The 13,815-nt window shown below is 32.8% G+C and overlaps 1 protein-coding gene across 1 annotated transcript; it reads left to right on the plus strand.

Annotated features, from left to right (window-relative positions):
* Positions 1-3,407: 3,407 nt before the first annotated feature.
* LOC138702183 (uncharacterized) lies at positions 3,408-12,886 on the plus strand. Its single transcript, XM_069829788.1, has 3 exons — positions 3,408-3,455; positions 6,302-6,511; positions 10,551-12,886. Exons 2-3 carry the CDS (start codon positions 6,315-6,317, stop codon positions 10,855-10,857), a joined length of 504 nt encoding a protein of 167 aa, XP_069685889.1. The 5' UTR covers positions 3,408-3,455; positions 6,302-6,314; the 3' UTR covers positions 10,858-12,886.
* The last annotated feature ends 929 nt before the right edge of the window (positions 12,887-13,815 follow it).

Here is a 13,815-nt window from a genome sequence, read left to right on the forward strand (position 1 = left end):
TCGCAAACCATTGACTGTCCACGCTTCAAATCCAAAATGGATTTGTTGAAAGAAATTCTTAACGACCTCTCCCTACCTGCCTTGTGAGCACGCAGGACAACCAACTCTACGAAATGAAACGTCGGCATTGTACACTGAAGCACAACCATAGGTTGCTATACACTTCCGTGTTGACCAATTAGTTATAATAGTAACATCACAATCTACTATATACAGTCACGAAGCTTGAGCTTTGAGGGTGCTAGAAACAATAGACTGTGCCAGTACTATTGTGCATTGCCTGTAATGAGGCGATATTAGCGATCCTAGTGGTGAGCAACTATCTAATGTATACATATTTACTACGTATTGAGCTTCGTGACTGTATACTAGACTGTGGTAATATAACTCCTTGGTGTTGACAGTGTTCACCGAAAACGGTTACTTTCAGAATTTCAGCATTCAGTTAGAAAAACTTAGTTACATTTTGTAGGACTTGATATTTATTGTCGATAAGTAATAACAAAAACATTCATTTCCACAATTACGTCTAAAGTTTTGTTTGAATGCATTATCTTAGGTAATAACAGACATCCAACATGGCCACTTCCACAATTATTGAGTTTAAGACATTGATGTTTTGTGTGAATGCATTGCCATTATTGATTATTAGACTATCAAATAATCACTTTCACTACTATTGAGCTTCTGATTCAAAATGGATGTCGGTATATTGTTGTTATTCACAATAAATATAAAAAATGGTAACTTCCACAATAACTGAGTTGGTACCGATAAAACTGATATTTAGTGTGAATGCATTGTCGTTATTGAAAATACTGGCATCTATTTATATTATATTCCTGATACTTTAGGAAATTTTAGTGAGGAACAAGGTGAAAGGTTTCACCAAGACGTCAAAAAATGGAAATGAGGTATCAAGGGAAATGGAGTGGTAACATGGTGACTTATTGCTGCATGTTGAAAAGGGACTGCTCTGAACAACATTCGAGGAGGTCAAAAAGGAGAAATTAGAAGTATAATGTTGAAATAAGGTCATGAATGTAATTGTTAATAGCAAATTGTAATCCAGATTTTCCTCACAAAATGCTTGTTGAAAATAATATTCGTGACGTTTCACAAAGCTACAACTTCATTTCTAGGTTGTAATGAATTTATTAGCACTTATTCACAATTTTATTATTTGTATGACAACTTGACTTCTTGGAAAAAACTGGAGATTATTTTCGAATTCAGCACAAAAAAATCCGTTAATCGCATATCAGATGTAAAACAACAGAAAAAAAGTTTCATAATGCAGACCCGTGCAATAAATATCCAAATAGTCATTTCCACAATCATATAGTTGGCAAGACTGAAATTTTGAGAGAATGGATTGTAACTGTCGATAACAGAAATCCAAAAGAGATACTACCACAATAATTACTGAGTTGATAAGACTGAATTTTTTTTTTTCAATGTTACAGTTAATAATCATCAATCTGGATTACTTTCATAGTTATGAAGTTTGTGGAAGTGACATTTTGCCAGAATGCAGTGCTATTGTTGATCATTTTAATCTAAAATTTCTCTCAATTTCAACTCACCGCCTTCTCGATCTGTCCCCTTCAAGCGTTGATGCCGGCTTTAGCACTGCCAACTCTGAAAATATACAAAATCATAATCGTGTCGTTTGTAACGAAATTAGATCAGTAAAAACTAAACTATGCTAGTGTCAGTTCAATCAGTTATGCGTATATTACCGTATATTTTATTGTTAATTATTTATTTTTTGCTATACAGTGTGCTAACGTGACTAAGTTCTTCACGACTGGAGAACGATTTGATATAACATTTTCATATAAACTGATAAATCATTACATGCTGCTTTGGAAGTAATATGAAAAATATTACTAATAGTAATACTGTTGGTATAATGGGTACCTGTAATACCTATCAAGCTTTTTCTTTTTCCTGTGTTTCAATGATTGTTTCTTCGTAAGTACCAGGTCGAATTTGACCCTTGCCTTTTAAAAGAAGTGTAGAAGATCATGTGGCAAGTTAGAGCTTAAAATACTCCAGGCAACGTAACTGTACTAATAGTAGAGTGGGAAAATTGATAATGTCACGTAAGAGGAGCCGGTATATCTTTACTTATTAGTGGATTTGAATGGTTGTGGGGGATACTAGAAATTTTATAAGAAGAGTTTTGATATAATCTGAGAAGTATAGTATACCAAGATCGTCATACAGTTGGCTATTTCGGATGAGATAGTCCGCTCCAGTGATGGTTCTACAGATGACTCGTTGAAGTCCGTCTAGTCGCTGAAGATATCGTGTATGTGCTTGATCCCATATTTCACATCAGAATGTCATGTATGATCGAATTAAAACTGTATACAACACTGTTTTGATTTTTAACCCTATCAGGCTTTATAACATGAGATGTAATTACGATTTTTGCCACCATTAGCTGCAACAGTCGCTTATTAATTTCCATAGTCTCTCGAAAGTATACAGTGAATTGGAGGGCTTTCTAAGTTACTTGTCTATTTATTTATTTATTTATTTATTTATTTATTTATTTATTCTGATGTAGTTAAGGCCATCAGGCCTTCTCTTCCACAACATCAGGAATACAAATACAATAATAGAAATAAACAGAAAAAAATACACTATATACAAAATAAAGCTACACAAGAAATAAAGAGAGAGAGAGAGAGAGAGAGAGAGAGAGAAACACTATAAACAAAGTAAAGCCACATAAAAATATACACAGGTTGCAGTCACACAAACTTTAAATGAGTGATTAAGTATCATAATTAATTGTATCCTAACTAATTAACTAACATAAACAAGAAACTTGCAATTTTAATCTAGATTAAAAAAGAAAAAGAAAAAAAATACAAATCAATACTTCTAGCAATACCTAAAAACATTAACTAAGACAAAATTTTCCAATTTAATTTTGAATTGTGATAAATTCCGGCAGTCCCTGCCGTCTATGGTCATGCCTAGACATTAATTTACGCTATTACGATGTGAACTGGTTGGATGATCGTCCACCTCTTCTTTGGCATGTGGCCGTGAGGCCAGCAGCCGGCTGGTTGGTCTTGGCTCTTCATGGAATGTAGCGTCACGGATTATTATTATTATTATTATTATTATTATTATTATTATTATTATTATTATTATTTGAACTCGTTTGATGATTGATGATTACAAGCTGGTAATTATTTTATGTCAATGACGTTTACGTGTAATAACTTGACGTCACTTAGTTTTAACAGTAGATAATAATTTCTTTGCTAGGTTTTCAGTATTGCCATTCGATCGATTGATAAAATTGCTAACGATATTCGATTATTAATCGATTTTATGTGCTTGTCAGCTGACCGAACAGCTCGATGGTCAAGAGAACAGTGACAGCAGTTAGTTTAGTTCCAAGTGCGTAGTTCATCTGTTGAGTTGAGAAGGTAAGAGTTATAGGACCGAGAGTTTATAACCAGGAAGTTTGCGTAAGAGGATATACGTTGCATTGTGAAAGTAACCGCAGGTTAATTTTGAAACATGTTATTTGGTTAAAAGCGGTCAGTTATTTAAATAAAATATTAATATTTCCATAAATTCTGTTTAAAACTCAAGTACAATATAAAAGATATGGTTATAAAAGCAAATAATATCTAGTGCAAAATATTCAGAACTTTTAATATTTTCGAATTTGAACTCTATGCATGAATGTATTTTCTCACGACATGGCTGCAGACCTAATAGCAAGCATAGGCTTATAGGTAAAATTTATTTTCTCACTTGAATAAAACAAGTAATTTTAACTCTGTAGTGCTCGGAAAAAGTGGCACAAGTCAAAAATGTTAATTTTACAGGAGAAGGCAAAAAAAAAAAAAAAACTGCCTTCACACTGGTTTATGTCGATTTGATTTTCTTCTGTGTGAATTATTGTAATGGGAGAAATACTTATGTCTCTTTTCCCAAGCGAGCAGATGTTCCGTAAGTCGTCAATAAATTAATAAAAAATGTTTGTGGAAACTGACTTATGCCACTTTTCCCAAGCACTGCAGAACTAATCACATAAAATTGCATTTTACTCTAAAAAATAAATCACTGAGAACATAAAAAATAAAAGTTGTCTTTAAATTGCAATAAGCAAAGGTAATTTTACGATATACAGGTTGTTTCTTATATTTACGATCAAGTTCATGGATGAATTCAAAACAAAATAAAATGTGCTTTGTACCAAGGATAAACCGGTATGAATAAGTTACGCAGTTTCGGGAATGAAACTACAGTTGTGTTTAGTTGAATATTTTATTTTTATTTTGGTTTATAGTAAGTGGGGAGTATGGGTGTATCTTAAGAGAAGTAATTAATGTAGGACATGCGATATTTAACTGTCGTTGGCCATTAGAAAATCTAGGGCGTTTATCGAACTCGTTTGCAATCTTGTTCAATTCGTCGTTGGTATTAACTCAAGAATGTCGCGGTTCAGACCCTCACTAGAGCAATGCATTTTACGGGATATGAAAAAATATTCTTCTAATGGTTTCCTTAAGATAGTAATAAGGCTGTCCTGTCCCGTGCCATAATTAAAGAAATCTGTTCCGGAATTTTCGAATTCTAGATTATGCATTTTTCATCAATTCTGGAGGAAAATTTCTCCATGAATCTTAGAAGTTCTGAGCAAGTATAATTATTATCATTATTTATATGCGTAGACTGTTACGCCAAGGATTATGGTTTTACATGTTTTAGATTTCTAAAGTTTTACGTAGTTTTGGACGGTAGTGTAATGTTACGTTTTTTGGCATGCGATGTTTACTGCTTGATGGCAATCAGAGTAATTTAGGTTACAGTCGAAATTGTGTGTTTCCGAAATTTTTTGTACTATTTTTCGAAAATCGAGCACAAAACCTTCGTTCGTGGGGGGGAAAAAAAAAGTTCGAAAATCGTGAAGTGGAAAAGATTTTTCTCAGTTGTAAGGCGAATTTCGGGGTAATTAGGCCTATCTATAAGTACTGGTTTCGGTTTCTTTTTATGAATTTAATGTTTTTAAAGTTTGTGATTATTATTTCTAATTGGAAACGTAGAAAGTGAACAGAAAAGAATCTTAGTTCAGATTTATTATATTTACGTGCTTATGGATATCGGCCGATTAGAAAATTGTGGTGAATCATTTCGTTTTTTATAAGAGGACAGGAACGGTTTCGCTGTGGCGCATGCGCTCACCTGTCATGGAGTGTCGGGATGCCGTGATGTTTATTACGTGAATTTATTTAACGTTTACATTCCAGATCAAATCAGTTTCCTTCGTGCTGTGGTTACACATCTTGCATATACGAAGGTTTGGTTAGTTCCGGTTTTATTAACAAGTCCGCGCAAGATTCTATCGCGAGCTAAACGTGTTTAAGTCGATATTTGATGAAGTAACATTAATTCGATTGGCGTGATATTTACGTGAAGGTTAGGTTTGGATAGTTCCGGTTTTATTAACAAGTTCGCGCAAGATTCTATCGCGAGCTAAACGTGTTTAAGTCGATATTTGATGAAGTAACATTAATTCGATTGGAGTGATATTTACGTGAAGGTTAGGTTTGGATAGCTCAGGTTTTTATTAACAAGTCCGCGCAAGATTCTATCGCGAGCTAGACGTGTACAAGTCGATATTTGATGACGTAATATTAATTCGATATTCGTTGTTTTCCTTATGTTTCTGTCACTTTGACATTAGTACTGGCGATGGAAGGAGGGCAGTATGAAGGAGCGTGTATTTATACGTTTCGTGATGATGATTTGTATGGAGACTGCAGTATACCTGCTAAGGAATTTATATGGTTATGTAAGGATGAAGAAGGGTTGCGTGGTGTTTCGAGTGATAAATACGTATGTGAAAATTGTGATTAAAGTTTGAATGCAGATTGGAAATTTGAGTAAATGTCTACAAGTACTGGTTCTGTCCTTTCGACAAAAAAAAAATGTCAAAGAAAAGATTTTTGCCCTAAAATTAAAACACTTCGAAAAAATGAGCGGAAAGCGTTAATTTTTTGTGACTTTATTTTTTTGCATTTTTAAGTTACATGCGAAAATTAGGAGTTTTCCAGATTTTTTCCTTCAACTTTTATTTTTTTTTGGAAATTTTAGCGCTTTCCGCTAATTTTCTCTAAGTGTTTTAATTTTTGAGGCAAAAATCGGGGATTTTTGGAATAGTTTCTTGTCGGAAGGACAGAACCAGTACTTAAAGAGATTTACCTCAGATTTAAATAAATATTTCTCGTTACTGTGTGACATGCAAATGATTTTTTTATAGGAGAGACAGAGCCATGGCTGAGGGTGAAGCTCGAGACAGAAGTCAAGAATATTTGGCGTTCACGTTGGACGACCTGAAGAAACTCCAAGACTTAATGGAATGCCCAAAATGCGGTAGAGTCATGCAGAGTCCAATCTATATCTGCATGGATGGCCATAATGTTTGCAGCCGTTGCGTAACCAAAGACCGGAAGAAATGTCAAAGCTGCAAGTAAGTATAGAACTCAATTCTGAAACGTGGAAAGGCACCCGATGACATTACATTTCATTTAATACAGGGTGTTAATGAACAACGCCGCAAATTTTTAATGAGTATGTAAAGGTCTTGCACGGGTAGTTTGAGGAACCGAAGATCACCTACGTAAAATGGAAAAGCTAAAGGGTATTCAAGAAACCAATTGTAATTTGGTACTCTTAGTTAGAAATAGAATTATTACAATTTATATTAGAATGACTTCACACCTTCTTAGAGGTCGAGAGATACAAGACTGCTAATAGTCTAACCCATCAACGTTTTCATAATTTAGCGGCCATCCTAATCTGCAACATTTACAGACTAATAGGACTGCACGCCACTACATTAGTGTCCTAATCGAACTCAATTGTTGGAAAAATTGTTGCGATTTTACCATTTTTCCTCATTAGGATTATGAGGTACCTATCAATTTATATAAGTTGATTGTTTTGAGACATGTAGGCTAAGTAAAGCTTGAAGTTAGTAGAATGTTATTGCGTGAGAGACCTGGCAAGACGATTTTGTCAGCGAATATATTATATGGTCGTACACTGCAATAAAATTTGTTTGTTTATTTATTAACTTACTTATTTATTTCATTATTTAGTTAATTATTTAATTTATAATTTAATTAATTATGTAATTATTTAATTATTTATATTTAATTTTATTTATTTCAATTTTTATTTATAGTTAATTTAAAACTAATTTATTAATTTTAATTTTAATTTAAATTTATTCAATTTTAATTTCTATTTATTTAATTTTGATTTAAATTTCTATTTATTTAATTTTATTTGGTGTGTTGGGGTTGGGGGTTGGGTGTTGGGTTGGTGTTGGTGTTTGTTTTATTTTGGTTGGTGTGGTTTTGTTTTTGTTTTGGTTGGGTTTGGTTGGGTTTGGTTTTGTTTGGGTTGGGTTGGGTTGGGTTGGGTTGGGTTGGGTTGGGTTGGGTTGGGTTGGGTTGGGTTGGGTTTTGTTTTGGTTGGTTGGGTTGGGTTGGGTTTTGTTTTGGTTGGTTGGGTTGGGTTGGGTTGGGTTGGGTTGGGTTTTGTTTTGGTTGGTTGGGTTGGGTTTTGTTTTGTTTTGGTTGGTTGCTTGGTTGGGTTTTGTTTTGGTAGAGTTAAGGCCATGAGGTCTTCTCTTCCACACTACCAGAAGTGAAATACACAATGAAATGGAAGAATCAGAATATTAAACTTCTTTATTTAAGATAAGGAGGCCTATTATTTATGTCACTCAACTTGGTATGTTTCAGGCTGTAATCGTAGTATTTTTGGTTACTTTTGCATTTTTAGTACCGGATTTTTATTTCAAATATACGTAAAATACTAAAAAAAGCACGACAGTTCTTAGAAATTCATAGGATTTTATGGTTCATTTAGGCGTTTTAGGTCCGATAGAATTATACTAAGAAAACCCTATGTACATGAAACATAGAGGTATCTGAATGGCACACATCTAGAACGTAACAAACAAAATGGGTAGGAACTAGAAATTAGTTTCTTAGTTATAACGTGGAAATATGATATAGATCATGAGTTTTGTATCTGAAGTTTCTTGTCTAGGACCCCACTGTACTCCGAGAAAATATTGCAACGTTGTTCATTAACACCCTGTTTATTGCACAGATCTTAAACAAACATTGTAGTTTTGTGATGTGGAACATTTATAACCAGAAACGTATTTAAAAATAGGCTTAAGGACTTTACTAATAGACGATAGTGTATTATACTCGTACACACTATTTAAAGGGTGTAATTGGTATTTTGTTATTTGAAGTGTTTTGTGTCAGTGAAGAGTGAAGTGTGTTGTGTCAATGAAGTGTGTTTCTATCAGTGAAGCTTTATAGTTTATAGTGGCAGTGCAAAATATTTGAACAGTGAAATGTTTTTGAAGTTTTAGTGAAATCAGGATAGAATCCGCGAAATGTGTCGTAGTTCCAGTGTAGCGAGTGAGTTGTCAGCGAAATGAGTGTAGTGCTGAAAGGCACTTGTGCATGTATGAATATATCGTACTCGTGGGTTTTAGTTCGAACTTACGGTTAAGATACAAATTAAATTTACTTTAAACGTTATTTTAAGTGATCCTGCTTCATTTAATTTAGGATGCTCCCTGTTATTATTATTATTATTATTATTATTATTATTATTATTATTATTATTATTATTATTATTATTATTATTATTATTATTATTATTATTATTATTATTATTATTATTATTTCAAGAATATGCTCCCGGAAATAAATGGATTTTTTCTAAGGAGGGTCTGTCTTCCTCTGAATGGCGGGACGTAATTAAGATGAATGCTAACGTAGCACCAGTGAGAAGTCTTCATGCGAGATCCTTGGACGGTTTCCGTTGCAGATACTGCAACGAGATTGAAACATTAGCACACATCCTAGGATCCTGTCAGCATGGAGAACTCCTGAGAAATTCACGCCATCATGACATCCGAAAACTAATAGCACAAGCCCTTAGAAACAAATCCTTCGAGGTCCATGAAGAGGTGCACTGCGTTGCGTCTGAAGGCGGCGGAATTAGAAGGGCGGACATCGTGGCTCTAGACGAGACTAATAATAGTAAAGGCTTTATACTGGACCCAACTGTTAGATTTGAGATGAGCCAGACCCAACCATCCGAGGTCAACAAAGAGAAACAACAAATTTATGAGCCTACTATTCCGTATTTTCGAGAAAAATATCAGATGGAAGGCACCTGGGAAGTACATGGCTTAATGATCGGAGAGAGGGGCACCATCCCACGATCAACTGTAAACACTATCAAACATTTGGAATCCATGACATCATTCCAAAAATAATTACTTCAACCATTAAAGGGTCTGTGGCAATTCTGAAAAAAACATTTATACGGAATATCATAATCCCCCCCCCCTTTTCTATTCGTTAGTGTGTGATTGTTACAAATATACAGACGTGGACAAATTATTAGCAAAATTGAAGATTTTTATTATAAACTATATTTTTACAAAATATGATTCTTCAATTTAGACTACAGTTGACATTTTTGTGTATTTCCAAATTATTAGCAAAATTGAAGATTTGTGTTGTATATTTTTAAAAATTTAACTCCTCAATTTGGACTATATTTGATATTTTTGCATATTTATAAATTATTAGCAAAACTGAGGGTTTTTATTGTATACTTTTATAAAATTCGATTCTTCAATTTGGACTACAGTTGAAATTTTGGATATTTCCAAATTATTAGCAAACCTGAAGATTTTTTTTTATTTTTTTTTATTTTTACAAAATTTGACTCTTCAATGCAGTTGACATTTTTGCTAATTTACAAATTATTAACAAAATTGAATATTTTTATTATATATTTTTACAAAACTTGACTCTTCAATTTAAACTACAGTTGACATTTTTTCATATTTCTGTCTACTGTAATGATGGAAATATCCAAATTTGTCAACTGTAGTCTAAATTGAAAAGTCAAATTTTGTAAACAGAATTATCATAAAAATCGTCAATTTTGTTAATAATTTGTCCACGTCTGTATGTACAAATTTATTATTTCTTAAATTTAAGCTCCTAGTTCACATTTCAATTTGACTCATCTATTTTACTGTAATCGTTACTATTCTTATATGCGTGTTATTCTGTGTTTTTGGCAACCCATGATGCCTGGGCAGACTATTTCTTGGAAATAAATTATATTATTATTATTATTATTATTATTATTATTATTATTATTATTATTATTATTATTAATTATTATTATTATTAATTATTATTATTATTAATTATTATTATTATTAATTATTATTATTAGTATTATTATTATTATTAATTGTGTTTATTATTAATTGTCATTATTGAGTGTAATTAGTTACCACTGCCACCGGGTATATACCCATTTGCAGTGTGAATACATACATACATACATACATACATACATACATACATACATACATACATACATACATTCAAGTAATAAATTATAAAAAAATGTAAACAAGACGTGTTTATGAATAATTGTTGCAGGTCCGAGGTAACAGACAGTTTGAATTTATTCGCGGAGTCTGTTTCCAAGATACTCCCGGCTAGATGTCAGAACTGGCGCTCTGGATGCGAAGAGCAGATGAACATCCAGCAGGTGTCTGCACACGAGAATATCTGTCCGTACAGGAAGCTGGTGGAGTGCGAAGTCGCGGACTCCGAGGATAACAGCCAGCAGTGCTGCTGGAAAGGCACCACCTTGGAGCTCTTGTGCCACTTGCGGACGGCGCACGGACCAACACGAGCCAGCTCTAACGACACGCACGCGAACGACGCATCCAGAGATGTGTAGTAACCCTGCTGGCTTCATTGCACTTGGTGACCTTTGCGACCTTTTGTTTACGTACTGTTTTGTTCAAATTTTGAAACTTTATTGAAATGTGTAGTTCAATGTCAGAAATTCAACAAATGCGTTGTTTCAAATTTATGTAAGCTTATGTACAAAGCAGTATAATCAATAAGAACACGTTTTCTTGTATATTCTCAAATTTATATCACTTTTGAAAGTAATAATGGAATTTAATTAGCAAGAAGTTGTTCTTAGCTTATTCTGCCGTATATTCAACTTTTAAAATTCATAATGGCATCCAAACCGCAAGGGTGGGTACTTCTTGTTCCGGAAAAGTCATCTATACAACTTTAAACTTTATCATGGCAACTGAACAGCTAGGACACGCCCTCTTGTTCTCCTCACTCATTTGTTTCACTTGTGGTATTCTTTCTTTGTCATTAATTCCATGTAAAATTATGCGTGGGAACTCCTCACGCATTTGTTTCACTTGTGGTATTCTTTCTTTGTCATTAATTTCATGTAAAATCATGCATGGGAACTTCTCACGCATTTGTTTCACTTCTGGTATTCTTTCTTTGTCATTAATTTCATGTAAAATCATGCATGGGAACTCCTCACTCATTTGTTTCACTTGTGGTATTCTTTCTTTGTCATTAATTTCATGTAAAATCATGCATGGGAACTCCTCACGCATTTGTTTCACTTGTGGCATTCTTTCTTTGTCATTAATTTCATGTAAAATCATGCATGGGAACTCCTCACGCATTTGTTTCACTTGTGGTATTCTTTTTTTGTTATTAATTTCATGTAAAACCATGCATGGGAACTCCTCACGCATTTGTTTCACTTGTGATATTCTTTCTTTGTCATTAATTTCATGTAAAATCATTCATGGGAACTCCTCACGCATTTGTTTCACTTGTGGTATTCTTTCTTTGTCATTAATTTCATGTAAAATCATGCATGGGAACTCCTCACGCATTTGTTTCACTTTTGGTATTCTTTCTTTGTCATTAATTTCATGTAAAATCATGCATGGGAACTCCTCACGCATTTGTTTCACTTGTGGTATTCTTTCTTTGTCATTCATTGCACGTAAAATCATTCATGGAAACTCCTCACGCATTTGTTTCACTTGTGATATTCTTTCTATGTCATTAATTTCATGTAAAATCATGCATGGGAACTCCTCACGCATTTTTTTCACTTGTGGTATTCTTTCTTTGTTATTAATTTCATGTAAAATCATGGATGGGAATTAGCAACAACAAGTTCTCTGTTCCTTCTGATGTTACTCGCTTCACTTGTATAAATATTCTAAATATGAATTAATCGGCAAGAACGCATTCTCTCGTTTCTTTTGTATTTGTGTCCCTTGTAAAATTCAAAATAAAAATTAATTGGAAATAACACATTTTCTTATTTCGCCGATTGTGTTACTTATAAAATGTAAAATAGAGATAAGAATTAATTGGCAAGAGAGCATTTTCTTGTTCTTTGTCATTTGTAAAATTAAAAATTAACACGATTATTTCTTATCAAATATGCGTCACATTTCTACATTTTTAATGGAATTTAATCCGCAAGAACACATTAACCTGTTTCTTCTCAAGTTCTTTGTTTCACTTGTAAAATTTATAATTCCAATTAAATAGCAAATGAATTCTTTCGTTTCTTCTCAAGACATTTGCTTCATTTGTAAAATTCATAATGGAAATTAATCGACAAGAACGTAGGCCTATTCTCTTATTTCCTTTGTCATTTGTTTCGTTTGTAACATTCAAAATAAAAATTAATCGGAAAGAATGCATTCTCTTGTTTCCTTTGCCATTTGTGTCACTTGTAAAATTTAAAATAAGAATTAATAGAAAAGAACGCATTTGTCACTTGTAAAATGTATGCTAGCCACGTAAAATGTAAAATACAGGTAAGAATTAATCGGCAAGAGAGCATTCTTTTGTTATTTGTCATTTGTTTCACGTATAAAACAAAAATTGAAGTTAATCAGCGAGAACACTTATTTCATATCAAATATGTGTCACATTTCTAGTACAGTTCTTAATTGAATTCAATGAGCAAGAACACATTAACCTGTTTCTTCTCAAGTTCTTTGTTTCACTTGTAAAATTTATAATTGTAATTAAATAGCAAATGAATTCTTTCGTTTCTTCTCAAGTCATTTGTTTCATTTATAAAATTCATAATGGAAATTAATCGGGAAGAACGTAGGCCTATTCTCTTATTTCCTTTGTCATTTGTTTCGTTTGTAACATTCAAAATAAAAATTAATCGGAAAGAATGCATTCTCTTGTTTCCTTTGCCATTTGTGTCGCTTGTAAAATTTAAAATAAGAATTAATAGAAAAGAACGCATTTGTGTCACTTGTAAAATGTAAAGTACCGGTAATAATTAAGTGGCAAGAGAGCATTCTTTTGTTCCTTGCCATTTATTTTACGTATAAAATTAAAAATTGAAGTTAATCAGCGAGAACACTGTTATTTCTTATCAAATATATGTCGCACTTCTATCTTTCTTAATGTAATTCAATCGGAAAGAACACATTAACCTGTTTCTTCTCAAGTTCTTTGTTTCACTTGTAAAATTTATAATTGCAATTAAACAGCAAATGAATTTTTTAGTTTTTTTTTTCAAATAATTTGTTTCACTTGTAGAATTCATAATGGAAATTAATCGGCGAGAACGTATTCTCTTTTTCTACTCAGTCTATTTTGTTTCAACAGTAAAATTCATAATGGAAAATAATAGCAGCAAAAACGAGGTATCTCGTTTCTTCTCAGTCATTTATTCCACTTTTAATAGTAGAACAAGATCTTTTTGTTTTTTTTTTTCCTTCTTTTCAGTACCAGTAATTTAATGTCCATTACACAGGTACAGATGTGGACATAAAATATAAATAAATATTGATTCGTTTGTAATTTTTATAGCAATGCACTTGAG

The sequence above is a fragment of the Periplaneta americana genome, chromosome 6, assembly GCF_040183065.1.
Source record: "Periplaneta americana isolate PAMFEO1 chromosome 6, P.americana_PAMFEO1_priV1, whole genome shotgun sequence".
Taxonomy (NCBI): domain Eukaryota; kingdom Metazoa; phylum Arthropoda; class Insecta; order Blattodea; family Blattidae; genus Periplaneta; species Periplaneta americana.